Raw genomic sequence first — 25,890 nt, 5'->3', positions numbered from 1 at the left:
AAAGGTAACACAGGCCAATTCACGGCCAGCATTTGACACATCTTCTGGGTACTGCTAACAGTCATGTTCAGTGTTTTAGTAGGTTCCCAGTGCAATGAGCTAGGACCAACATGCTAGGATTGCTGCTGTATTCCTACTCAGGTCAACAGTCACTTTTTGCTCCCCATGTTTTAACGTGCCCTTCTTAAATTGTTTTCTTCATAAATATCTTGGAAATTGTGATAAAAACCTGTGAGCTCATTCTCAATACATGTGTGTTTACAAACCAGCACAAATACAGGTAATTAATTTTGTTAAATTATTTCAGGAGGATTATTTTATGAAAATATTTTTTTGTACCATATGTCATCAATGGATAAAAATTAAATTGGCAAAATTACGATTTCATAGTCTTAAGGGCCAGGGATAATTCTTCCAGTGTAGGAAGAAATAAAGCATTGTCAAATCCTACTGATGGGAATACTAATTTTTCTTTTTAACTTTTTTGGTAATGATTTAATAAAGGAAAAAAAAAACAAAAAAAAAACAAGAGGTTGGAAATGTCATCTCAAGTCCAGTGGGAAATTACAGTCCATCAAGCAATATCCAAAGAATAATGTTCCCTAGGCACAGGGTAAGTGGAAATTTGGATGGATTGAAGTTAGTGACCAGGGTGCTCTTCATTGTCTATTTTTACTTTTTATATTTTTAAAATTAAGGCGATATATTTTACATCACTGTTTTAGGATTCAGAAGTGCAGGCTCCCACCCATTCAGGTGTGGGGACACTCATCCAAGGACACTCACCAAGGCACCCCTAGGCCTCCACTGTCGTCCACTGTGTCCCCTCCCTCTCCTCTACCCTCGCCAGCCCTGGCTCCCTCTGAGAGACTCTGTTTTATAGTCAAATTTCTGGGATATGTTTTTGACCGGCCCTTTGTTTTGGTTCTTCAAATTCACAGATAATTGAAACTATGTGGTATTTGTTTCTCAACTTCTGACTTATTTCACTTAACATTATCCCCTCCAGTTCCAATCATGTTATTGCAACTGGCAAGAATTTGTCTTTTGGGGCCTCCCTGTTGGCACGAGGGGTTAAGTCTCAGCACTATGAAGCTGTCCACAGCCACTGCAGCACGAGTTCCATCCCCGCCAGGGAGCTGCCCACAGGGCGCAGCAGACCTCTCCTGACTCACCTGCTCCCCTCAGCAGTGTATATCAGTGGATCTGCCTGTTCTGCTCCCCACTCTGTCTCTGGTGAATCCTATCACATACCCCCTGCCCTACACCTCTAGCCTGCACCCCAGCTCTTGTATGCATAAATAAATCTTTAAAAAATAAAATATAATATTTTAAAAGATAAAGTGGGAAGAGTAGGCTGGGAAGGGGAGTATCTGTGGTGCAGGTAATGTCTTCTTGAATTTTAGAGCGTTCCCTCTGTTAGTTCATGAGGTGTATGTAGTTCTCCTGGAAAAAAAAAAGTGGACATTCATCCTGGTCCCTAGGAATGGCTTGCATTTTGACTATTTCTGACTTCCGCTGACATTGATCAGTCATGTACATTTAGAAAAAAGAAATGGCCGAACATTTGAGCAGATGTCAAAAATTTTATTGAATTCGCATAGCAGCATAGCATTTAATGGTTTTAAGAAAAGGCAGTGAAGGGATCACTTCAAAAGTTAAACAGGAACTTTTATTGGTCATTTTAATATTAATTTCATAAGCAATCCAGGTTTCCCCTCATACACCTTATATAAATATATATGCATATACTTTCTCAGAAACAGCACGGGCCTGCAATAAAAAATAGTGAGCATTAAGAAAAAATAATTAAAACACAATAATACTAGAGTAAAAGGAACGTATAATGCTAATTTGCATAATTCACAAAAAAGATATTCTAATGATTTTACACGCCTCCCTCTGCCTTCCCACAAAAAGAACTAAAACTCAGCAGACAGTGCACTTATGATCAAGGTAAATATTGGCAAATAAGTAGCACCTTTGGTCAATAAAATGATTGTCAACATTTATTTACAAGAAGCCTAAAAACAGCCATTCTAATTTGTAAAGAAAATAAAGCTAATCAATATATAACATGAAGTTTAACTGCTGCATATTTCAGCATTTGCATAGAATATTTGATGATCAAATCAAATCAAAACAGCTCTTCAATCTAAGATTAAAAATGCTAAAGTTGTTGCTTTCTAGATCTTATTTTGAACATTAGTCAGAATTTTTCTAATATACATTCAGTCTGTGACAGAATACTGTAGTATTCATTTATTAATATAGATTCATCAATTCATTTCAATAAAGAATTATTCTGTGCCTCACCCTTTGTTAGGCCTGAAAGTTATTACTGTAATTAAGATAACATCCTTGTCCACAAGGAGCTCACAGTCTAGTAAGAAAGAGATGAATCTGAAAACATATTAAAACCTACAGGCAAATATATATACTCAGACAGAGGAATTTGACTTTCAATTTCAAATTCTTTATGTAGTGAAACTTAGAAACTCCAAAACAGGTTTTCCCAGAAAATTAAGTCCACATACTACTGTACTTTAAAAGAAAGTTGAGTGATAAATAATTCAGTATTGAAACAAGTTTGCCTAAAAAGGAAGTAGCACTATATTTTTTAAATGATGGACAATACGATATATTGCTTATTGAAATGAATCTACATTATGTTTAGTTAAAAAAACAAAATACATACATTATGACAACGCCAGTTTGTTCATTTTTAGTTAATTTTCTTTCACACGTTTTGTTTGCTCAGTTTGACACTACCATATATAATATATATGTGCTTTATATATAACATATATATATATAAATTACAGAAATATGCATTTCAAGATTTAATCACAGTCACTTTACATACATTCATTGGTAGGAGATTTCAGTGATTTTATTCGTGTTGATATTTTGAACAATGAAATCTGTACAGCCATGATTTGTCATGTTAAAACGACTGATTGGATCACCTTAAGAGTCAAACAAAGCTACCCTTTTCTTTATTTTCCTATCTTAGTAACCACTGTTGATACACTAGGTGGCAACAGGAGGGCCTGTTCAGTGGTCTTTAAGATGCTGAGAGGACAAACAAATCAACAACACCTTGTTTCTTTTCACTTAAAAATCATAAAAATACAGCCTAAGAGATGATGCACATTTAAAAGATAATTTATAGATAAACCCCATATCCAACCCCGAAAGAATTCTTGCAAAAGTTAATTTAGCTGTGGCTTTTGCAGGGAATGTCTTTCTTATACCTATATGATTAGCAACACGTCATTATGTTTAACTTTTATTGCGAGAATCTTACTTTTAGTATTTTCCCAAATGTACTAAGAGAACACAAAAGAAGTATTTGTTGAAGAAATACATGTAGTAAATAAAATATTTTCAAAAAAACCCTAAAAACTAGAGTATTACTCATTCCAGGAGGTAGCAAGCAGCACGGTAGTTTAAGCCACTTGGATGGAAGTGCTTTTAAAGAAAAACTTCAAATCAAATGTACATTTAAACGCATATTTAGAAAGACCTCGCTTTTCCATTTTCAACATAGGAATTGCTATACCTGACTCATATCTAACACACAACCACATTCTTGTGTCATTAATAAGAGGGAACCTTATATTTAGTTGATAACTCACTGTGGCTATGGAAAGTTGTCCCCTGTCACAATGGCAGTGCCAGTCAGAGTATGGGGATCAGTTTGACCGAATCTACCCAAATACATCACTGGCTGCACACATGCTTAGGGCTCTATTCATGAAAGATTTTAGTGTGACACATGAATTGACCCAAAGTGTTATTAAAGTGTGCTCTGAGGGTAAGTACTCTTCATAAATTAAGCACATAAATTCTGTGTACAGATTACTGCTTTTGCACAACAAGTTCCTAATAGAAATCACTCTTCTGCACCACCAGAGACCTATATTTTTGGAGTGCATTTTTGCTGGAATGAAATTTAAAAAAACTAGAGAAAGAATATTTATTTAGGTAAGATTGGGATGGAGGAAGATGGTACCTCGAAGATAAGAGAAACACTAGTTTTACTGCTTCTAGACACCTCCTATAGATTTTAGTATATTAATTAGTATTATTTAGTATTATTAATTTAGTATTATTAATTAGGTGAAATAACCATTTTAAAAGCAGGAAATTTTGAGATTGTTCTAATCCTACTAATACGTTCCTCCCTCCCAAGATCTTAGATCAAGAACTATTATGGAGGTCTTCTCCTCAAGGTCACACAATGTCAATAAATTCTTGCATATGACTTAGTAATTTAATAATTTTTTTCTTGCATGTTGTGTGCTCTGGCATACTTTTAGGAAACACATAAGTGAATGACGCTTCTAAAATAAAATATAAACATCAGCAAAAAAGGGAAGAAATGGAATATTGACACATGGATTCAAAACATATCATGGTGTTTTTTTTGACCACTATATTGCTATAGCAAGATGTATTGTGCAATATCGTTCATCTCACTAGTGATTATGCCCAGTTTACTCAGAATTGTATCCTGTGGGAATCAGCAAATATCCTTCAAATGAAATTTAAAAACATGATTTTGAAAACTATGATCAGTAGGAGAAATGTATTCATGTTGGAAATAAAAAAGGATTTATAAAGTAAGTTTATGTGTTTCCAAACAAATATTTATCATTGTATTAGAGTACATCATTACAAATAGGATGACTTACGTATGGAGCAAAAACTGGGTTAGCAGTCAAAAGACCTGGTTTTAATTTTCAACCCTGATTAATTTACAGTATAGATATATGTCTAGGCAAACCCCTTAGACTGTTCTCCTCTTAGTCTGTAAAAATGCAGATATCTAACAAATATTTCAGGCTTGAGAAGATGGAACAAATTAAGTTTGCAATTTGATATGCAAATATGTCAAAACCAAAATACAATACAAATCAAAATACAATTGTATCTAATGCCTAGAAAATAAACACTTCAGTTCACAAGTCCTTTTCCCCTAATCCAGAAATATTCAGATATTAGTTACAAACAGCAAGCATGTAATATAAAAATAAAGTCCATTAATATATTACATATCAGAAATTTATACTTTAATAAACAAACTATTTAAACTAGGTCTGAGTAAGATTTCTTTGCAGATGAATCTTTTATTTATCTGTTCTTAACTTTTTACAACTTAATAGGACATGGAATATGTTTTCACACAGACCTCTAATTATTTTGTCATGTTTGTATTTAAAACAATGGATTTTTTTTTAATGTGAAAAAAAAATTGCTGGAATAGTAATGAATTCATGGTCACTGAATAATTGCTTACTAAATAGTCCTGAATATTACCTTACTCACAAGTACATAAGAAGACTGAAAAATAAGGAGACCGTATAAATAGGGGAAGTACATATCTAAGCCCCTATTCTATGCTAAACATGTTTACTAAAGAATGTCCATAATTATAACAAAAGATAAAGAATTTGACCTATATATTGCAAAACAATAAAAACAAAATCACTTTTAAAAATAATTATAGAAAATGAGGTTGGCATTAAAGCAGCATGAAATTGCAATGGGAGAAATAATTTGGTCTAAAAATACTACCATATGCCCCATTAAAGTCAAAACTGATTTTTGTAGTATTACTTTTCCTCTTAAGGTAGAGAACTCAAAGGATCATTCTCAATACTACAATAATTATTCCACAAACTGACTGTACCTAAGTGAAATAAAGTGAAAAAAAAAAAAAAAAGCAGTAAGAGAAAGACTAAAAACAAACCAACCAACCACAACTGTAGGAAGGACCTTATAAAGAGTTACAGCCGATAGTGCAAAAGCAATCGACAGTAAAGCAGAAAAATCTGAACTACAAAAAAAGACATGAACTCTACGAATTATTCATTTTTACTTATCAGGAAAGATTATGATTTTTGACTATACAAGCTTTCTTAATTAATTACTGATAGTTGGGGCTCTAACGGATAAGTGCATTTTCAAACATAAAATTCTGTACATAGGTAGAGAGAAATCAAAACCTAAAAAAAAGACACAAGAAATGACAGCAATTTTAATTTTTATCTAAATAATTGCTATGCTCTTTGGGATCATGCACCATTGGGGTGAGGGATCTAGTTGATCTGATGTATCAGTGATATCCTTGCATTGCAAGAACCTGCAGGATGATCTGGAACAGCGTTACATTGTGATGGTAAACTTTGCTTCTCAAAGTAGTCAGGCATTGTAAGAAAATTAGAAACCCAGGAGTAAGTACAAGGACAAGTAAGGGCAAGATGATCGAATTTTCTAAATTTTCGAAAGTCATCTTCAATGATGTATTTACCATTCAATGGAGAACACATTAACAAAGAAAAATCTTCCAGAGTATCAGTGCTCTCCTTATCTGGAAAAGCATAAGTCTGCAGTCACTTAAGTTTTTGAATATGAATTGCCATGGGCAAAATTATAGACCGTTAGCTCCAGAGCACAGCTACCTCTGCGCGTCACAAATAAAGACAAGACACAACATCGTGACTATGTGAAGGATACGAGACTTTGAGAGTGTGCCCGCCATCTGAAATAGAGCTATTTAGCTAATGGAGCTAAAGGAGAGCCAGATCCCAAAGATGTCAAAAATATAGAGAAAGGACAAAAGTAATGATACTTGTGTTCGCTATAGAACAAATGGAAAGAAAGGAGAAAGACAATACGGATATTCAAGGTAACTTGAGAAATGAGTTAGGGTGCAGGGCTAGTTGCATTCACTGATGAAAATACTGTATACATTAACCAAATTCTTTGCATTTTATAATATTTATGAAATTTTGGTAGCTCGGAATAATCCTATACATGGGCATCACTAAGATTTTATGAACATGTTTCATAGTAAGTGCTTTTTATTTTCGAGTCATAACAAGTAGCAACAAATATGGGAATTGTTTATAAAAAAATAGCATTTTTCTTCTAAATCCAACCTCAGAGAAAATATATTGTAAATGCCATTACTTTCACGAAAGAGGACAAATAAAAGCAATTATGGCTATTATGCACACATTACTATATATATTTTTTCATTTTTTGGATGTTGCATTGGCTAGAAAAACAGGCAACCCCAAAAATATATTTAGGTTATAGCAAACACAATGTCTAATAAACATTAAATAAGCATAATGCAAACTGCAGTTACACCTGTTGACTTACAATGTAGTGTTTACATTTCTGAGTCTCCATTTTACTTGACTTTGCTTCTGCAGCTTCTAACATTAACAGCCTAGGGGCTCTTTCTGCTTTGAGATAAAACTGAGTTTCAGTTCTGGTTTTATGACATCCTATATCCTGCTATATCCTGCTATATCAGGCCACTAAACTACCCATCTACCCATGATGCTTTATGTTGAATAGTAAATCTTATTATATAAGCAAAATGTAGGGCATAATTTAGTTTCTTTCCCACTTTGCATGCCTTCTCCCTAAGGAACATAATCATGCTTTTAAATCGTATTAAAAATCTACATTTTACATTCGAGAGTTTTTTTAATGTACGTTTTCAAATGCAAAATAAGTGTCAACTCACTGATGAAGGATATTACTGTATCTTATAACATCAATAGGAAAGCATATCACACATCTTGGGTCTTTTCTATATTTTAATTGCCATATGCTGTCAAAGGATAAGTCAAGATAACTAGATTAAAAATACGTAGTCAAATACAGTTATTCTATTTATTTCCTAGTGTTTAAGAGGAGCCCATGAATCAAGGTGGCTGGAAATAGAGAAATGAAATTTATGAATCACGTGAATTCATACTGAGAAAAAATCCTGTCTTCCAAGATAAATTACACCAGAGCAACCCACTGACTCGCAAGTGTGTGCTGGTTAGACCCACAAAGGGGATTGGGGAAGAAGGCAGGGTGAGGGCAAGGCGATGGATCGCCAACATGCTATCAGTAGACGAGGCATGTCTAAGGTTCAATAGTGACTACCGGGGGGTGCTCCGTTTTCACACATGGACCAACTTAAAGCTGACTATGCTGAGAATGATCGTGAGACCCTGGTTTATATTCACTGCCGTCTGCACCACTCTGTAACCGAGGTATGGGACGTAAAAGGGGCTTCAGGGATAACACATTTACAGGAACGGGAAGAGTGAACATGAAGACAAGCTTACTTTGCCCTTGAACAGTTGCGGCTCCTGGATGTGAGCTTGCACCCCTGCTTCCAGGGTGCTCTGATTTCATTCTAAAGCGCCTTATGTCCGGGAGTCCGCACCTGGGCCCATCTGTGGTGTGTGCAGTGCCGCTGGGGCAGGACTGATGCCTCAGCTCGTGCGCTGTGGATGTGCAGGTTGACTTCCCTTTCCTCTTTCTAACAATTTAATAAACTCAGTGTTTGAAATGAAAAGTGAGGTAAGGTGACCCGGGAGCAACAGAACAGACACAAACTGGCTTGCCCTGATAAACTCATCCCTGGTAAATATGACTCCTTCCATGGAGAAAGCTGCGGGATGGAGTCACCCCCATATTCCCAGCAGAATCTAGGGCTCCACATTATTGTTTTGCTGTTTATTTACCCTGGGGGTCTGAGATCTGTATTAATTTAAATGTGTATCTTCAAAGAATTCACGACATGTTATGGAACGGTGTGAGAATTTCTGCACAATTTATGATGTTGCATTTCTTGTGACGAATATATTGAGAGCGAGATGTAAAAGCACTAATACGAAAAAGCTAATTCAAGACTCAAGATTAGATGGAATTAAATTGAAATAGCCATAGACTGTCACATTGTCCCTGATTTATTTGCCTATTTTATTGGCACAGCCTGCTTTACTTAATATTTGAAAATATGAATACTTCTTCATATGGAAATAAGCAAACGTCAAATGAATGATGGAATTTCATATAACTTAGGTAAAATCCACGTACCTAAACAGTGCATATATTTACAAATCAAATCCTTAACATGAACCAACACAAAAGCTTGGTATCCAGGAGCAATTTTATAGGGAAGAAGAATAGCACCTACCTCTACAGAAATTAAAAAAAAAAAAAATGTACTGCAAACTCCTTTCGACATCTTAAGAGTGACATCACTTCAATAATCAAGCACTCAATGTTTTTATTAATCATGAACTTCATTTAAATTTCAGATTCTAGATATAAATATTTATAACTCGTCGTAATAATGCAATTTCTTCTTGTTTAAAAGCACGTTTTTCACTTGAAATGGTATTTACAGTTCGGAACAAACAGAACTATCCTAGGCCTCTGTATTCAAAAGTGATTCTGATTCCCAGATGCTTTCGTAGAGCGATGGGAACGAGAAACTCTTCTCTCTTAGCCTGGGCCGCAGCACTGCCTGCTTCTCACTGTCGCGTTAAGAGCTCTACCTACACCGCACAAGTGGCTATCAAGTCACACTCAGCCTTCAGTTCCAAAAGCCTTTTCTTACATTCTCCTGGCTTAGTTATGTCCACAGGCAGCGTGAAATCTCACCCTGGGGAGGAGGGAATTCAAGTGCTGTTCTTCTTAGACAATGAGGTATTTTCAGAGACTGAGTTAAAAGGTCTGTAATTTTCTTTTTTTTTTAATTTTTTTGCTTTTGCATTTTGGGAAGGGGAGGGAAATGAGAGCTTAGCAGCCTCATTAGAAGCACCTCCCACTCTTAGATGGTTTTAATCAGATGGATTACTCCCAGCAGGAACCCTTTGATCATCACTGTATGCTGGGAAAAATTAGAATTTGACCTATTTGTAAACCTATCAGTCAGGATTCTGACTGGTTCCACTTTGAGGCTGCAGTATTACGGTTCGTCTGAATTAAGTTCTGTTTAAAAGAAATCCCTGGTTATCAAATTATAGATTTCTAGGTAGCCTCTTCTAAAATCAATGGGCGTAGCTTATTGCTAGGAGTCATTTAGGCTTTTAACTTGATTTACACATTAACTGAGGATTCTGAAAATTGTCTGAGGGTTCTGTTCTCTAGCACCAGGTCCTCAACGCCTCCCTCCAAAAAAATCATGTGCGTGAATTAATCAAACCTAACAGTGCTCAGAAATAATGGTTTAAAGTGGAGTTTTTTCTTTTGTTCAAATTTATTTAAAAAATGCAATTTTTTTTACAGCAGTGACTTGCAATTTCAGATTAAGACCATCCTCGTTTTCACCCATGTTCTTGTCGGGTTTTACGATCCACATGGTAAAGCACAATGGAGATACAATACATCTATTTTTATTCTGTGGGTTTTTCTTTTATTTAAAAAATTGCAGTGATAATATCCCCCTTGAACTGGTCTTTTTTTTTTCCTCCAGACACTCTATGAGTGTGTGCATAATTGTGTGAGTGTGTGTGAGCGAGAGAGAGAGAAAGAGAGAATGGAGTACATATGTACGCACACAAGAGGGAAAAAACTCATTTTCCTTCAATTTGATACTTTAGTGTCAAAAAGAAAAATGATATGTGGAGACGGGTCACTTTATGAGATTAAACATCCTCCTACTCACTGCTTATACCGGGATTGGAACTCACATCTCTATAACCAAGCCTGAAAGTCTCTAGAAGACTTTAAAATTATTCAGCCACCACGATCAGAGTCACGCACTTAATTAAACCCATTGCACAGATTCGCTCTATGTAGAATCTCAAATTTAAGGAACCAAATAAAATGTTAAAAAGACTTCATTAAAATTTGCCATTGAGAAAAATATCATCTCCATCCTTAATTATGACTCACCACAACAATAAAAAAAAATGATATTTGGGGGGAAAAGTCCTAGCAAAGTCATAAACACTGAAACCAGAGATGTGTTTCTTTTTAGATATTAGTCTCTCTTTCTGAAGGAGCGGCCCCTTCTCTCGAACTTTTGATACTAACTTCGCAATGTTTACTTTTGTTCAATGGTTCAGATTCTGTGGAATCAGGACTGTGCATCTTCTCCTTTTTTGCTTCTTCCAACTTCTTTTCCTTCGCAAGCAATCTATAGTTTATAGCATTACCAATGAGCAGCCACACACTCGCTAGAACCACAACAGCGCCACAGGCCATATACATGTATTTATATTCTCCAGTTTTATCCACCAACTGACCTTAAAGACAAAGAACATACTTTAAGTTAGCATAATTAATAGTTTATCATAAAATGATAAACTTTTAAAATAAGTTCTTCCCCAAAATGCATACTTATTGCTTTTTTAATATTAAAGGACATTTTACAAAGAAAACTTAGATTAAGAATTCCATATATTCATAGTAAAAACATACATAGGTACACACAGCGTTATATTACCAGTATGTTTCATTTATTAAAAATTATTTACCTTGATAAAAATGTATACACAAAAGATGTACAACCAACATAAACTGGGTACATACGTGTGTATATGTTCAAAAACACATCTGTAAGGCACATTTTTAATGCCTGTACATATTATATATTTATCAACCTATTTACTTATGATATATATATATATAGGGATTGTTTTATCCTTTTCTTGCTTCCTATCTTTTCAATAAAGAGGGGAAAATTACATTCCTTAGGAAAAACAAAGACTTTTATGAAGTACCTGCAGCTAAATCAAGGACATAGTCTAGTCCTTGATTTACAGTATCTCACTTTATTCTTATAAGAACCCTGGGAAGTAACGTGGCCATGGTTATACAGCCAGTAAGTGGCAGAATCTGGACTCTAATCCAGGTATGTCTGAACTTCATATTCTTAACTACTCTACAAAACAGTTTTAAACAAACTTCTTGGACAACACTGATGGACCACACCACTAATTTCTGAACATGTGAAGAAGAGAAAAGCAAAAGACCAATAATGCCTCAATATTAACAAATTAAACATGCATTTTCCCATTTTCAAGATGGTTCCTTGATGTCAATAGGAATATAAAACTTGATTTAAATATTTGAAAAAAAATGGATATTTAGTCCAGCAGTTGCTTTGGTCACCAGGGGGCAGGCCAGGAGGCTCAAAGAATACCCAAGTTCTGTTTCAGCCAAACCAACACACAGGGGGTTCTGCAAAGGAGGTTCACAAATGGTACGTAATATGTATAACATCAAATATAATATTTGTTTCGTATTTATAACATTTAATCTATCGCTAAATAAAGACTTCACTTCAAAAATTAACCTTTATGTTATCTTTGTCCTTACTCCTTATAGGAAACGTTGAGCCTATTTCTGATTTTAAAATCTAAAAGTAATCTTTATGGTTTATAAATATGGAATATAAATCCTGATCAAAAGTGATTCCCAATGAATTTCCCTTCATTTCTGCATTTCCTATACAGGTATATATAAGTATATTCATATATTCTTACCAGTGATACTACAAAAGCATTCTTCCTTGACTTGTAACAAGCACCCTATCAATACAACCAAGACACTCCAATGAGAAAACGGAGTCTTACTGCTTAAGAGCATTATTTTTAATTTTTGACTCATTTTAATTGCAACAGAAATCTACTCACCAATGCCAGCATAAAGAAATGACATTTTAGTTTTGGGAGACATCTTTCAAAGCATGAAACAACTGATATGGACAAAACCTGAAAATCACTATGTTACTGATTATCCAGCTGACCTAAATTCTAAGTTCACAGACCCAGACCCTGAAACACACTTAGGTCTAAAATCAACCGTGAGGGCCTCCCTGGTGGCACAAGGGGTTAAGACGCAATCTATGAAGCTGTCCGCAGCCTCTGCAGCACGAGTTCAATTCCCCACGGGCCAGCAAGCAACCCACATGGCGCAGCAGACCTCTCCTGACTCGCCTGCTGCTCCCCTCAGCAGTGTACTTCAGTCAATCTGCCTGTTCTGTTCCCCACTCTGTCTCTGATGAGTCCTCTCACCCCCAGCCCCCACAGCATCTCTGACCTGTACCCCAGCTCTTGTATGCATAAATAAATAAATCAAAAAAATAAAATAAAATCAACTGTGAAATTTTAAAATTCACGATAAAACTGAGACTTAACATCCCCCAGTCGCTAGAGCTATTCTAGATTTACTATCACAAACCACATTATGCACTACCAAGAAATAAGAGTTAGTAGATAGTAATTTTATGCATGTTGCTTTCCCAGATGAGCAATATTCTTACCAGCCAGGGGAGGACCAAGAAGAACAGGACCACACTCCACAATGGTGACGAGTCCCACCGCACTGGAGAACCTTGCAGCGCCAACGAGGTCCATGAGAGTTTCAAAAAGGACACTGCTAACACTCCCAAAGCCAAGCCCAAAAAATACGGCATATAACACAAGTGTCGTGTAGTCGTGTGCCAAAGGACACAGGAGATGACACAATCCATTGAACATGATCGCAAGACTGAAGAAGTACTGGATTCGGGGCCGGATAAATTTGGAGTTTGCAATTAATCCCACAGAAGGCCTGGCAAACATATCTACAAAAGCCATAACAGACAGCAAGAAGGCTGCAGAATATTCATCAATGCCTTTGTCCTTAGCATATGGAGCTAAGAATATAATGGGGGCAAAAAACCCAAAGAACATGATAACATTTCCTGATAGGTAGATCAGAAAGCCCCTGTGCTTAAAAAGGGAGAAATCTAAATACTTATTGACTTTCTGATAGAGCGACATCTTCTTATGGCTTTTCTTCACATCTGCATCATCTGATGCTACGTCAAGCTTAATTTTAGACTTGGAAGCAGTCTGTCTGGGGCCAATTGGCCTCATGAGGGCCCCGGCCACACAGGCATTCAACAGTATGCCTCCCAGAATCAAAAAGCTCCCTTGCCAGCCAAAAGTATTCAAAAGGTACTGATTGAAAGGAGCCAATGTACTCAAAAAAACAGGGCTTCCTGCCATGGCCAATCCATTAGCCACAGGCCGTCTCCTGTAGAAGTATTTGCCGATGATGGTTAAGGCTGGTTGCAGGTTGAAGGCCAGGCCCAGACCTAAAAAGAAGAAAACAAAAAGAAGAAAAGCAGATACAGTAGGCGACTCACAAAAGAAACCACCCTTGGGATGGGACACAATATCCATAACAGTTTCATTTCCTCTCATGTGAAAGCACAACAGAAAACCAAGAACTTCTACTGATGTTTCAATGATTGAATCTAGGACAAAATGTTTAATTTTTAATCACAATCACTGAATTCCACAGATAAATTAATCTCTTCCAAAATGGAAGAATTTAATTTATCTGTGGAATTCAGAAGAGATTAATTTATATATATATTATATATATATTACTATATACACACACATCACACATTCCACTATATATTTAGAGTGAAGGAATGTGAATAGATCAAAAAAGACTGTCATTTCTAAAAAATCTTACATGTCCCCGGATATTTATTTCAAAACCATGCAAGTAGTAAAAAAGAGTAATAAACATGTAATTTCATACTCTAGATACCTCACATTCGATCGTTCACGAATACAGATGCACATGCATACTAACCAAAAAAATAAATGCATCATTTTGCTTGAAAAACACTCCTATTTTAGGGATTAAAGCCGATTTTTAGGAGTCAAAAACTCTTGCTCTCTAGGGAACTCCTTGGCAGAGCTTAAGCACCACCTTTAAGAAATGAATTACTTCTGAAATCTTGCCAAGGTACAATTCATCAATAGTAATAAATAAGGTTGTTTTAATAGTACCTAAAGTTGATTTATATCAGCTACCTCTCTTTCTACTTAACCTAGACATTTTTCTATATTTAGTATTTTAAAACGCTTTTATTTTACAATTCTGCATCTGCTAATTTACATATATTGAAACAGCATTGCAACGGGGCTAAATATACAAATTCTTGGACATTTAATTCTGAGTACACATACTCAAACCCTTCAATACGAACACTGTCTGTGAGCAGGTAGGTCCTTAAAAGATGACACAAAGGAAGCAAGATGCTTTGAAGAATAACAGGGCGGCATGTTCTCTCACCCTATCTCAGCCTTACCAGTAAAATAGATAGATTAGCTGCAAGTAGATCCAGTATATAAATAATAAAACTGGTCAAGAGACTTATAAGTGGAGGAACTCAAATTAAAACCCAGACGTTGTGTTTCAAAATTAAAATTTTTTTATCTTATGCCATCCCTTGCCTCCCTCCACCCCCATTTTGTTCCCCTGAATTTTGCCTTCAACTATTAATTCATGTTCTCCTTAGGAGACAGTTGACATTTATTTCCTACACCAGCATGACGAAAAAAAAAAAAAAAACCTGAAATGAAAAGATTTAAATGTCTCAACTACTTCACTATATGTACAATGGGAAAAAATATTTAGACTATGTGAACTCTATTCTTTCAACAACAATAAAAGGATGGTTTACCAAAGTCAAGTAAATTCTAGAACTGTAAGATTAATATCTTACAAATGATACTGCAATTATCATTATTTACTAATACTTATTTGAAAAAAAAAAACAACAAATGCTGGACACTTTGTAAAGTACCGTATGTTTTTTTTTTGTTTGTTTGTTTTTGTTTTTTTTTTTTTTTTTACATTTATCATTCCAACAGCTGCAAAAGAAAGTTCTCCCTCTGTTGTAAAGACAAGGTCACTAAGAGGTTCAGCCATCCCTGACCCCAGAGCCACGAGTGCTGAGTCAGGTGTGAAGCTGGACTGTCTGATTTCCAAAACCCGAGGCATACTGGCTGACAATGATTTCAGATAAATCCCCGGTAGTTGCATTGAATGTTCAACTCAATAGTCCCAAAGTCTACAAGACCTAAACCAATGGAGTCGAAGTTAGAATAACATACTGCTGTCGACATCTGTGGCACAGTAATGCCAAAATCATCTTTTCCCTAACACATCTAGTAGGTCCAGCTGAATTCTATAGTCCCATATTTAGTATGTCTCTACACAGGAAAGGGCATGCCCTCCACCATGGCAATTGTTAGCTATAAGATTCCTGTTTGCAATTTCGAACAGTAATTTTGCCATCACAAAAGGAAGACAGTTGGAGGTACACTGTAAAGAGAAATACCTTAATATCACTATTATTGTAGGTTTTACTACATCTACATATATTTTTCCCATCAAATGGTACATACATGCAAGTTTAGACAAATCTAACATGATTATAAAAGGGAAATATATTTATGGATGTAAGTGAAAGACTGAATTTCTTTATATGCTGAAGTCTATTTTTCTAAAAATTGTGAATGTAGAATTGTTTAATTCAATGGCAGGTGAGATTAATAAAAACAGAATTTTCTAAATGCACGTATTCAAGCCAATTGGACGCTATTACATGAGAAACAGCTATAATCAAATGACGGGATATCCTTGAAAAATATTTGGGTTTAGTGAAGGAGCCTTACGAAAACTTTTAAACAGAATAAGTTAGCAAGGAGACTCAGGTATACCAACCAGATCTATACCGAAAATATAGACAACAATAATATTGTTAAAGCTAAATTAGTGTGTCCAGGAAATGTCTTTTGAGTGGTATTTTGAACCTATTAAGGGTAACAAGTAAGATACTCTAAATAGTAATAACTAATGGGTTATTTTTGTTAAACGGAGCTGTTTATATGCCAGACAGTCTGTCCTTGAGAGGCCCCTAAATGAAGAGTGAAGAGAAAAACAGTGAAAACAAACCCCCGCTGTTTTCTTTTTGACACACACATAACATATAACTTTTTCCCCAATTCTTGCAATGAGTTTGACCATTCTAGAGCCCATATTTCAATATGCCAGAAAACCCTTTAAGATACTTGAATATTTTATGAATGGTCCTAAAAAGGGAATTCCAAGAAAATAAGAATTTCCCATTTTTTGGCACTTCTTAAAGAGCTTTGCAAACAATAGAACTGCCAAGGAGAAAGCAAGCAGGAAACAGAACTTGACTTACCTCCCAGGAACCCCACAGTGAGGTAAAGTTCCTTGACGCTGCTACTGAAAGAGGCGGCCACCATTCCCAAGCAGCATAAGCAGCCTCCTACTATTACGATGGGGCGGCTGCCATATTTATTCACCAAAACGCTACTTATGGGACCTGCAGAGCAGAGAAGGGTAAGGAGAAGGTAAACTTTAATGGGCAAAGAAAAGTTATTCGCTCACACGGGATATAAGCAAAACTTTCCAACACTTTCCAATCAGCTTGCTGGGTTAGTTTAAACCACAGGGGTGAAAGCACACAAAATAATAAATTAGAAGTATTTTACATATAGTTGGTTATGGTCATAACAGTTCAACTTTGATACAAAAGTTTTCCCACAGGACATAGATAAATATATAATTATGTTAATAAATGCAGGTAAATCTGTATAACAAAAACCTGCGAAGAACAGAACTCTCTGATATGGTGAAGGTCACCTGAAAATTATATGAATATGATCACGTACACAATGCAAGCGATGAGTGTTTTCATTAAGAAGCATTGTAAGGAACAGAGTCAGAATAAATTGATTAACTTTGATTCATTATTGGATATAGGTTTGGAAATTTCATATTCATTTCTATTCATTTTTTAAAATCACTTAGCTAATTCACTTCAATTTACCTCAAATCAGTTCAGTTCAATATTTCTTGAGCTCCTTGTATAAAGCCAGTTGGCACATACCAGGAATAAAAACATAAAGGCACAACTATAATCCTCAAGGTTTTATAGTCCAGAGGAAGAAATAATCAAGTTATTTTATAAACTGTGATGGATGATATGACAGATGCTACACTATCAGAATGGATTCAAAGGCATTAATCAATTATTTGGACTAATAACAATAACCTCCCCTGTATCATTTATATTATGTGTATCAATCCTTTGTGTTGTCTGGATAACTAACGAATGGGCTAACTGAGCACTACATTTTATAAGTGTGGTTGCCTAAATGGTATAAGTTTATATTTCAGCATAGGCTATAAATCACAACTTAATTTACAGTGATGTCAAATAATTATTGATATATTTATAGGTTGCAATAACCACATCAAGGCTTCTTACCATTATTGAGATTATTAAAGGTAGCACTAAAGAAAACACTGAGCGATGTTGGCATTTTTTTTTTTTTTGATCTGCTAATTTCTCCAGTAACATCTGTCCTGATGCAATGAGAGTTCTAACTTACCATGAATTTATTTTATTTTATATAGTGTATTTAAATGACATCCTACGAGGGATATGTTTGCATAATTCATCTATAATCTTTTTTCTAGTAAGAAAAAGATATAATTTATGGCATCTATTAAGAAGTAACCGAAGCCTCTTATCCCATTATATTAGATGTCAATAAAATGTCAAAATATTGCTGCTTTGTAATGGTTGTGAATCAAAACCATTTATACTATGATATAGTATAAAATATACCTTATTTTGTAAAGAATCTCTAATGCCAAGTATTAGCTTGAGGAGGTATCTTAAATCTAAAACACAGCATCATACAACCTCTCTCTTCATCCTATACATAGCTTGGCTTACTTTATTAACAAAGAAGATGATATCTTGCTTTATTTTCTTTCTGTTTTCACTGAGGTGACATTGGTTCACAACTCTGAATATGACTCAGAGCTCCAAGACCACACCTCTTCAGATGTGCATTACCACACCTCACCCACCACCAGGCACCCACAGACTCCACTGCAGTGCACTGAGTCCCCATCCCAATTCTTTCTCCATCTCCCCCGCCCCTATGGTAGCCTCTATTTTACAGACAGATTTCTTGGGTGTGATTTTTGTTTGACTTTTCAAAAAAAAAAAAAAAGGAAGAAGTTTCAAATAAATACATTCTTATCAGACATGATTTTTGTTAATCATGAGCTAGCCTCACAGGTGTCCCTTGTTGATGAATTTTAGGTCTAATTATATTCAGAGCTCATTCATTTATTAATTCAATCATTCCGGAAGTTTTTACTCAGCATGTATTTTTCAGGTAATCATGATGTTTAATCATTAGTTATGTCAAAAAAGAACTCCACCTGCTGAGAGTTCTATCTGAGCCCACATCGAAGGAAAGCATCGCTACTGTTTATCAAAGTGCTTTATTTTATTTCCTTAAAAAGAAAGCCTTACTTCCAAAAACAGTCACAGAAGTGTCAGGCTGTGTCTTAGGCTGACATATCTACCCATTTCTTCAGATCCAGCTTCCAAACCTTTCCAGAATTTTTAACATCAAATATAACAGCCACTTCGATGCTAGTTATGAGGTTGTAGATGTGGGGTTCATCACGGAGCCGCCCCACCCATATTTCAGCTCCTTCTTTGACTTGAAAAGCTACTTTTTGAATAGTTGTGGTTCCATAACACTTAGCAAAGGAATATTTATTCGACAAAGAAGCTTTTGTGGATTCTTATAAACTAGAATATGTTTGCCCATCCTGAAAACCCCTCTTGCACTTACAGTTGATACACACACACACACACACACACACACACACTCAGAAAACAAAACATTTATTTCCTTTGTATTTCCTTTGTTTGCATCTTATTGAGACATTATGTTCTAAGCTCTATCAAGGCAGCGGCCATACACACCATCATTATCAAGCTATTACTACTTGCAGGCAGAGTGCTAAGAATTGGACCTGCATTATTGCATATGACATCCATGGTGATCCAATCACATATTTGCCTATTTAAAGCTATTTAACAGTCAATAAAATGGAGGTGTTCAAAGTGGTTAGATAACTTGGTCAAGATCACATCAATATAAATGGTAGAATGTGATATGAGCCCCGGGTCATTGGATTGTAAGCCTTGTGCTTTTAACTACTGTTCCGAAATGAGTCATCCAAACGGGCCCACACTGCTATCCTCAGACAGACCTGCCTGGCTCTCGGTGACCATCTGAGAACACGGATTTCCCAAACATTCCCAACATTTCCTAGAGTGATTTGCTCTACCTAAAGGATTTTGTACACAATGAGGTTTATACGGAACACCCGCTTGCTTTCCTTCTGGAGTCTGGAATGTTGGTCCAAGCTGGAGGGGGAAAGACTTAGTGACCAGCAGCCAACGGAAACCTTAAGCACCGAGTCCCTATAGAGCTTCCCAGTCGTGGGCCTCCCCTGGTGGCGCAGGCGGTGGAGCGCAGCGCTGTGAAGGTGTCTGCAGCCTCTGCAGCACCAGTTCGATCCTGGCTGGCGAGGGTCCCACATGCACGGCAGACCTCTCCTGCCGCGCCCGCTGCTCCCCTCAGCAGTGGATTTCAGTCAGTCTGCCTGTTCTGCTCCCCACTCTGTCTCTGGTGAGTCCTCTCACCCTCCCGCACATCTGGTCTGTACCCTGGTTCTTGTATAAAATAAATCTTTAAAAAAAAAAAAAGCTTCTTAGTCAACAACACGTAGCGTGTGTTTTCACTACTAGTTGCCATAGGAATTAAATCCCTACTTCCCTCCTTCATAGCTGCATTGGGAGAGGACTTGCCCCTGGTTTCCTCCACCCTTCACCCAACGCACCCTTCTCTCCACTGACTTTCTTTTGTATCCTTTCACGGCACTGAATAACAGCCCTGCAAGAGGCTGCAGAGTCCTGAGAAGCCTTCCAGTGACTCACCTACCTGGGGGTGGACACTGAATACAGAATGTCTCTCCTACTGCTCATTTTGAGTTTTGCATAGGATGATAAACAGATGATTCTGTGTTACATACTTTAAAAATGTATGACCTCCATATATATGAACTGACCTATTCTTTTGTATATTGTTCTGTTTCAGAAGCATGAACTCAGAGTGCTTGTTTTTATTTCTTTTGTATGTGTATATGTATTGCATGAGTACATGATAAATGCTGTAAGAAAATTTAGAGAGTATGTTATGTAATAAACATTTCATACAATATAGTTGATCAATCTAAAACCATGAATTGGAATTGACTATCAATTTGAGCTATGTAAAAATTGTATGCATCGCATAAACACGAACAGAAAAAATGATAAACTGCTAGAATTTATTTTTCATTTGCTTTATTCCAAATTTGTATACATGGTATCCTGTCAAATCAAATGACAAAAAGCACTAATGCAGGAGTGGGAAAAAGCTGTTTGCAATTATAGAAATTTACCTGTGTTTACTACCCAAACAAAAAACTGGCTGTGGCTCTAAAGTCATAGGCATCTGAGTCTCTCCAGTTATCAACCAGCCATCTGTACTCACGCAGTCGTGGAGACGATACTTTCAAAGGGAATCAAATCCCCACATCTAAAAAGGTTCGCACGGGCCTCCCTGGTGGCGCGAGGGGTTAAGACGCAACCTATGAAGCTATCCGCAGCCTCTGCAGCACGAGTTTGATCCCCAGCCAGGGAAATACCCACATGGCCCAGCAGACCTCTCCTGACTCACCTGCTGCTCCCCTCAGCAGTGTTTTCAGTCCCTCCGCCAGTTCTGCTCCCCACTCTGTCTCTGGTGAATCCTCTCATCCCCCACACCTCTGGCCTGTACCTCAGTTCTTGTATGCATCAATAAATAAATCTTTAAAAAGATAAATAAAAATAAAATGCTAAGTGAAGTAAGTCAGAAGGAGAAAGAGACATACTGGATGGTGTCACTATTATGTGGAATACAGAGAAACCAGACTAAGAACCAGAGAAAGCCAGCCCTTGAAACCAGACCTAGGACTAAAGCATCCCAAGAGGGGTTGAGGTGGGAAGAGGAGGAAGCACAATGGACTATGGGGTGACTTTGGGGGGCTTGGCTGCAGGTACCCTATGGTGGTGATACCTGATGGGGAAAATCCTAATGTTACCACAAATAAAAGAAGAAATTAATATTTAAAATAAAAACAGAAAACAAAAAAAAAGTAAAAGTAAAAACAAAAACTTTCCCAGGTAAGCAAGCGAAATGTTATTTTTTCCCACCTAAGATGAGTTCAATTCACATGACGGAATGACTGCTGAAATCCACCAGGCCAGAGTGAGTTTTAAGTTTGCTTTTAAAGTTGCACACACCTACGCCTTGTTACCTGTGCTGAGAGATCCTCATTCGATCAACACTCACGTAGACATCGTTTCTAGGCCAGGCTTTCTAAGTGCTTCCTTGGTTGCCAAGGTAAAAAGCTACTACTCCTTCCCCTAGAAGAGGAAGCTGCTGCGGCTCTTACTCTGCTTAAAGTACTTGGAATTCAGTAAATGAGGGGAGTTCAGACAATAAAGAAATGAGCAGCTGAAACTCCGATCTGAAACAGTTACTACGGAGGGCTCAGGGCAGCTACTAAGGAGATCCCAAGGTCGCTTGCCGGGCTCAGGGAGACACCAGTGGATTCTATGCAGAGGAAGCTGGAATGTCTCTACATTACTGATTTTTCACTGGGAGTTAAGGTTGGAGGTAATGGAAATTTCCAAAGGACATACGGATGTTGGGGATTCAGTTATTTTAACCAACGATTTCCACATGTACTAGACTAAATTTCTAGAGACCAGCAAAGGGAGTTTCTTGGCTATTTTTTAACAATTGCTACAAGCAAAAATAAACACAAAACCACCATGAAGGCCTCCGACTGTCTTTGCTTTATGCATATTACTGTTGAGAATAATGCAGGTTTTATGCAGTGGAGTATGTGGGATTTTAAGTGTTCAGAAATCATATATATTGCAGGTTATGGTAGCAACATTCTTTTCACTGACTTCAGTTCTAACTATAGTCAGAGATGACATTGCGCTTGAGGGAGAGGCTGATGACAGCACTGTGAAGTGCGCATTGATAAATATGAATGTTTGTTAAAGATGATTGTTTCAAAATTTAACTCATTCCATTCGTAGGACATTCCATTAGTTGAAAAATAAAGCACCTTTTTAACAGGTGGTGCAGTTCAAATCACTGAAGTTTATTTTTTTAATTGTAATGAGATGTTTACTAGGTTACCACATGTTTATGTTAGTCATAAATAAAAAGGAAGGTAGCAGCTGGACCAATTATATTTCAGTAGCATATGATTCTCTGTTCCTTTAAATTCATAGAAAAAATTCACAATTATGGATATAAAGGTGAAGTATTCTGAATATTTACACCTGAGCCTTAAAACACATTCAGGGACATATTTACAAAAATAATACTGTTCTCTGTCATATTCCTACTTCATAAATAATACTATTAAGTACATACTGATGGAGGGTAAGGACAGAAAAACTGGAAAGGAGGTGCCACAAGACCAGAAACCAGGCTCACACAATGCCAGGGGCTGGAGGTGGGTGTAGAGGGATTAACAGCCATTAACCAGCTATAGGAACTAAGACCCTCAGGGCCAACGCCCAGATCACAAAGCACAGATCCCAGCAGGCATCAGATGCTGTAGGGGGTGTCAGCCATGCAGACCAGAAGGTGAAGATATGGAGGTGGAGGGTCAGTGTAGAAATCTGGGCCCTTTCAAATTCTACACAGTTTATTCAAAGTCAACAACAAACAAACCACTCAGGGAAGGAGGGAGCCCCTCCCACAGAGAACAGGTCTATATCAGTGCAATCTCCGCAGGGGCACAGATGGGCCATAAGGACTGCCCACCTGTGCCCAGCAGGTGCTCCTTTCTCCCCAACTCTGTCCCTCTGCAGGGCAGCAGCCTCCTGCCTGCCTGTGCCCTGAACCCTGCCTGGGCTTCTCTTCACTGACCCCCTCAGCAGAGGCAGCTCCTCGGGCCACCTGACTGTGACCATGCAGGCCTCTCTCTTAGCAAAACTGTCCCTTTCGGGGCAGCCCTCTCTGCCCATTTGTGTCTGTGCAAGTGTCCTTTGTTCTTCTCTCCCTTTTATAATAAATCTGCCCTTTTGATATAACTGACATCTCTGTGTCCTGGAGAAACTCACCTGGAAACTCACCGGTGCTGGTGAAACCTTTTCCAGAGTGCACACAAGGACCCCGCACCCCAAACCCAACAACTCCAAAAACTGACATCACGTACCACTGAGTCATTTCATAGTCAGCATCGGAAACAGCCTATAGATTTGTTCTTGCTTTTAATCTTTTTGCAAAAATATATAAATATGAAGATCAACAACATTTTAGTGTTGGATTAACTCTGTAAGAAGTATCCCATAATTGATCTCAGTGCTTTATAATAATCCTCAAATGCATATTAAAATATTCATTTGAACTTAAAAATCAATGCAAACATTTTCAGACTAAAGTGAACTCTGATATAGCTAATTAGATTGAGAGTAGGGACTGACTTTGCTAATTAAGTTAGAAGGCTTTGAGACACAGGGCAAGCTAGGGTTATTAGGCAGTTTCAGGGACAGTGCAGGAGGGGACCTCTGAGTCTGCATTGCCAATATTTTTACTAATATAGTCTTAAAGCATGTGACACACAATAGCTTTAACCACAAATACTATATTGAAAAGGTATCTATTTTAATTTATTACCTTATTAGATGAAACATTTGCCTTTAATGATAAAAAGAGAAGTCGAGTTATTTATCATTTGATAAGTTTTGGTAAACTTTGCAGAAGTTGAAAAATTTATAGACTGGAAAACGGTTCTTCTGTAAGTGAGATGGTTTCCCCAATTCCCTATTTTCTATAAAGTTCAGGGAAGCCTTAATTGAATTGTTAGCCAACAGATCATTACAAGCAATTTTTGAGGATAAGTCATGTGATTTTTAGCAGGTTCAAAGAACTGATATTGCTAAAATCAAATACTTTCTATTGCTCTCTACTTTATCATGTAAACAAGTTACTCACTACTTATCTCTACAGAAAGCAAAACAAAAAAGAAATATAATTGAGAACAAAAACTATCTACTTAGCTAGCAATAAAGAATATTTGTCTATAAATACATAGGAGGCCTAGTCTTTCCTAGTTTTTCTGGTAAATATTTTTTGTTTAATAATTATCTCACTTTGATGAAACCTGTTATAATAGAATAAAGCTCAATCAGAATAATTCTATTAATATGTAGTGCCTTATGAAGCCAGAAAACTTTTTTAAAAACCTGAAATTTATACCCAATGTTATTAAAGGAAGAAAAAAGTACTGAAATATTCCATGCTATGAAAATAATTTGCAGAAACATAATGGAACTATAACTTCAAGGAAGGATTGAACTCAATTTTTAAAATTGTGTTCCGTTGCTCATTCATTTATTTATTTTTTAAATGAATGACAGTGATCATCAGATCATCTTGCCATTTAGATTTCATTGTTGCTTCAGAAAGAAGCTTTGATGTCTATTTTTTTTCTCGTGTAAAGACTTGTAACAGAGAAAATTTAAAGAAAAATAACTTCTAGATATATTGAGTTCTGAAAGTTGTTTCTGGAAGGTGTCTGAGGACATTTTGCAAGCTTACTGGCTAATTTTAAGCATACATAGAAATACGACATAAGCAAAGTCATATTTTTTCAAAAATTTAAAGCCTATCTCCAATTTACAATGTCATAATTATACACATAGCATAATAAATTGAATGTAACTATGAATTATCTCAATAAATTCCTATTGGATATTAAAGGTAGAGTGAAACAAGGGAACTTTGTATAAGGAATTCCATCAGAGCGCACAGAGAGAACAATTTTATCGTCACCCATGCCATTCTAGCTCAAGATATACGGTTTTTAGAATTTCCCTAATGATGGTTTAAGACCAAAGCAACTTTCACTACAGAGTTGGAGACAATTCTCAAAATGTAATAATAGATGGGTAACACCTCTTCAGTTGCTTAATTTGTGTCAGTTTATATTAGAGAACAATTTAGTCTGAGCTTGCGTGTCCCACCTATCCTAGAAGGTCATAGTCAGCTGAGTGCCTAAAGAAATAAGGAAGAAAACCTATAAGAGGAGATAGTGAACAAAGCTGGTAAGACCAAAGACATCCACATCACCTACACCCTCCTGGGTATTATTTCCCATAGAATGATCACCTTCAGGACTTTCCTTTGATTGAATGTTGGCATGATGCCCAGACACCAAGCAAATGCTCTGTATTTGTGTTTAGAGACTTGACACCAAGGGAACAAATAGAGGAAGACATGAAAATGTCTAGCCCTGCCAAGAGTTTCCTTGGGC

General features: G+C 36.6%; 1 protein-coding gene across 5 annotated transcripts in view; it reads right to left on the bottom strand.

Annotated features, from left to right (window-relative positions):
• Positions 1 to 1,585: 1,585 nt before the first annotated feature.
• Positions 1,586 to 25,890, bottom strand: part of SLC16A7 (solute carrier family 16 member 7) — a 125,212-nt gene continuing 100,907 nt past the window's right edge. For 4 of the 5 annotated variants that reach the window (XM_054696738.1, XM_054696739.1, XM_054696740.1 and 1 more), the window contains 3 exons: positions 16,820 to 16,963; positions 13,082 to 13,900; positions 7,168 to 11,060 (listed from right to left, as the gene is read on the bottom strand). In XM_054696738.1, coding sequence (XP_054552713.1) covers positions 10,789 to 11,060; positions 13,082 to 13,900; positions 16,820 to 16,963 — 1,235 coding nt within the window. In that variant the 3' untranslated portion in view covers positions 7,168 to 10,788. Of the gene's footprint in view, positions 1,774 to 7,167; positions 11,061 to 13,081; positions 13,901 to 16,819; positions 16,964 to 25,890 lie in introns of those variants that run through there. The other variant, XM_037515091.2, reaches the window with a different exon arrangement.

The sequence above is a fragment of the Talpa occidentalis genome, unplaced genomic scaffold, assembly GCF_014898055.3.
Source record: "Talpa occidentalis isolate TD23 unplaced genomic scaffold, MPIMG_talOcc4v2.1 talOcc4.16, whole genome shotgun sequence".
NCBI lineage: Eukaryota > Metazoa > Chordata > Mammalia > Eulipotyphla > Talpidae > Talpa > Talpa occidentalis.
This window is presented reverse-complemented; position numbering and strand designations above follow the sequence as displayed.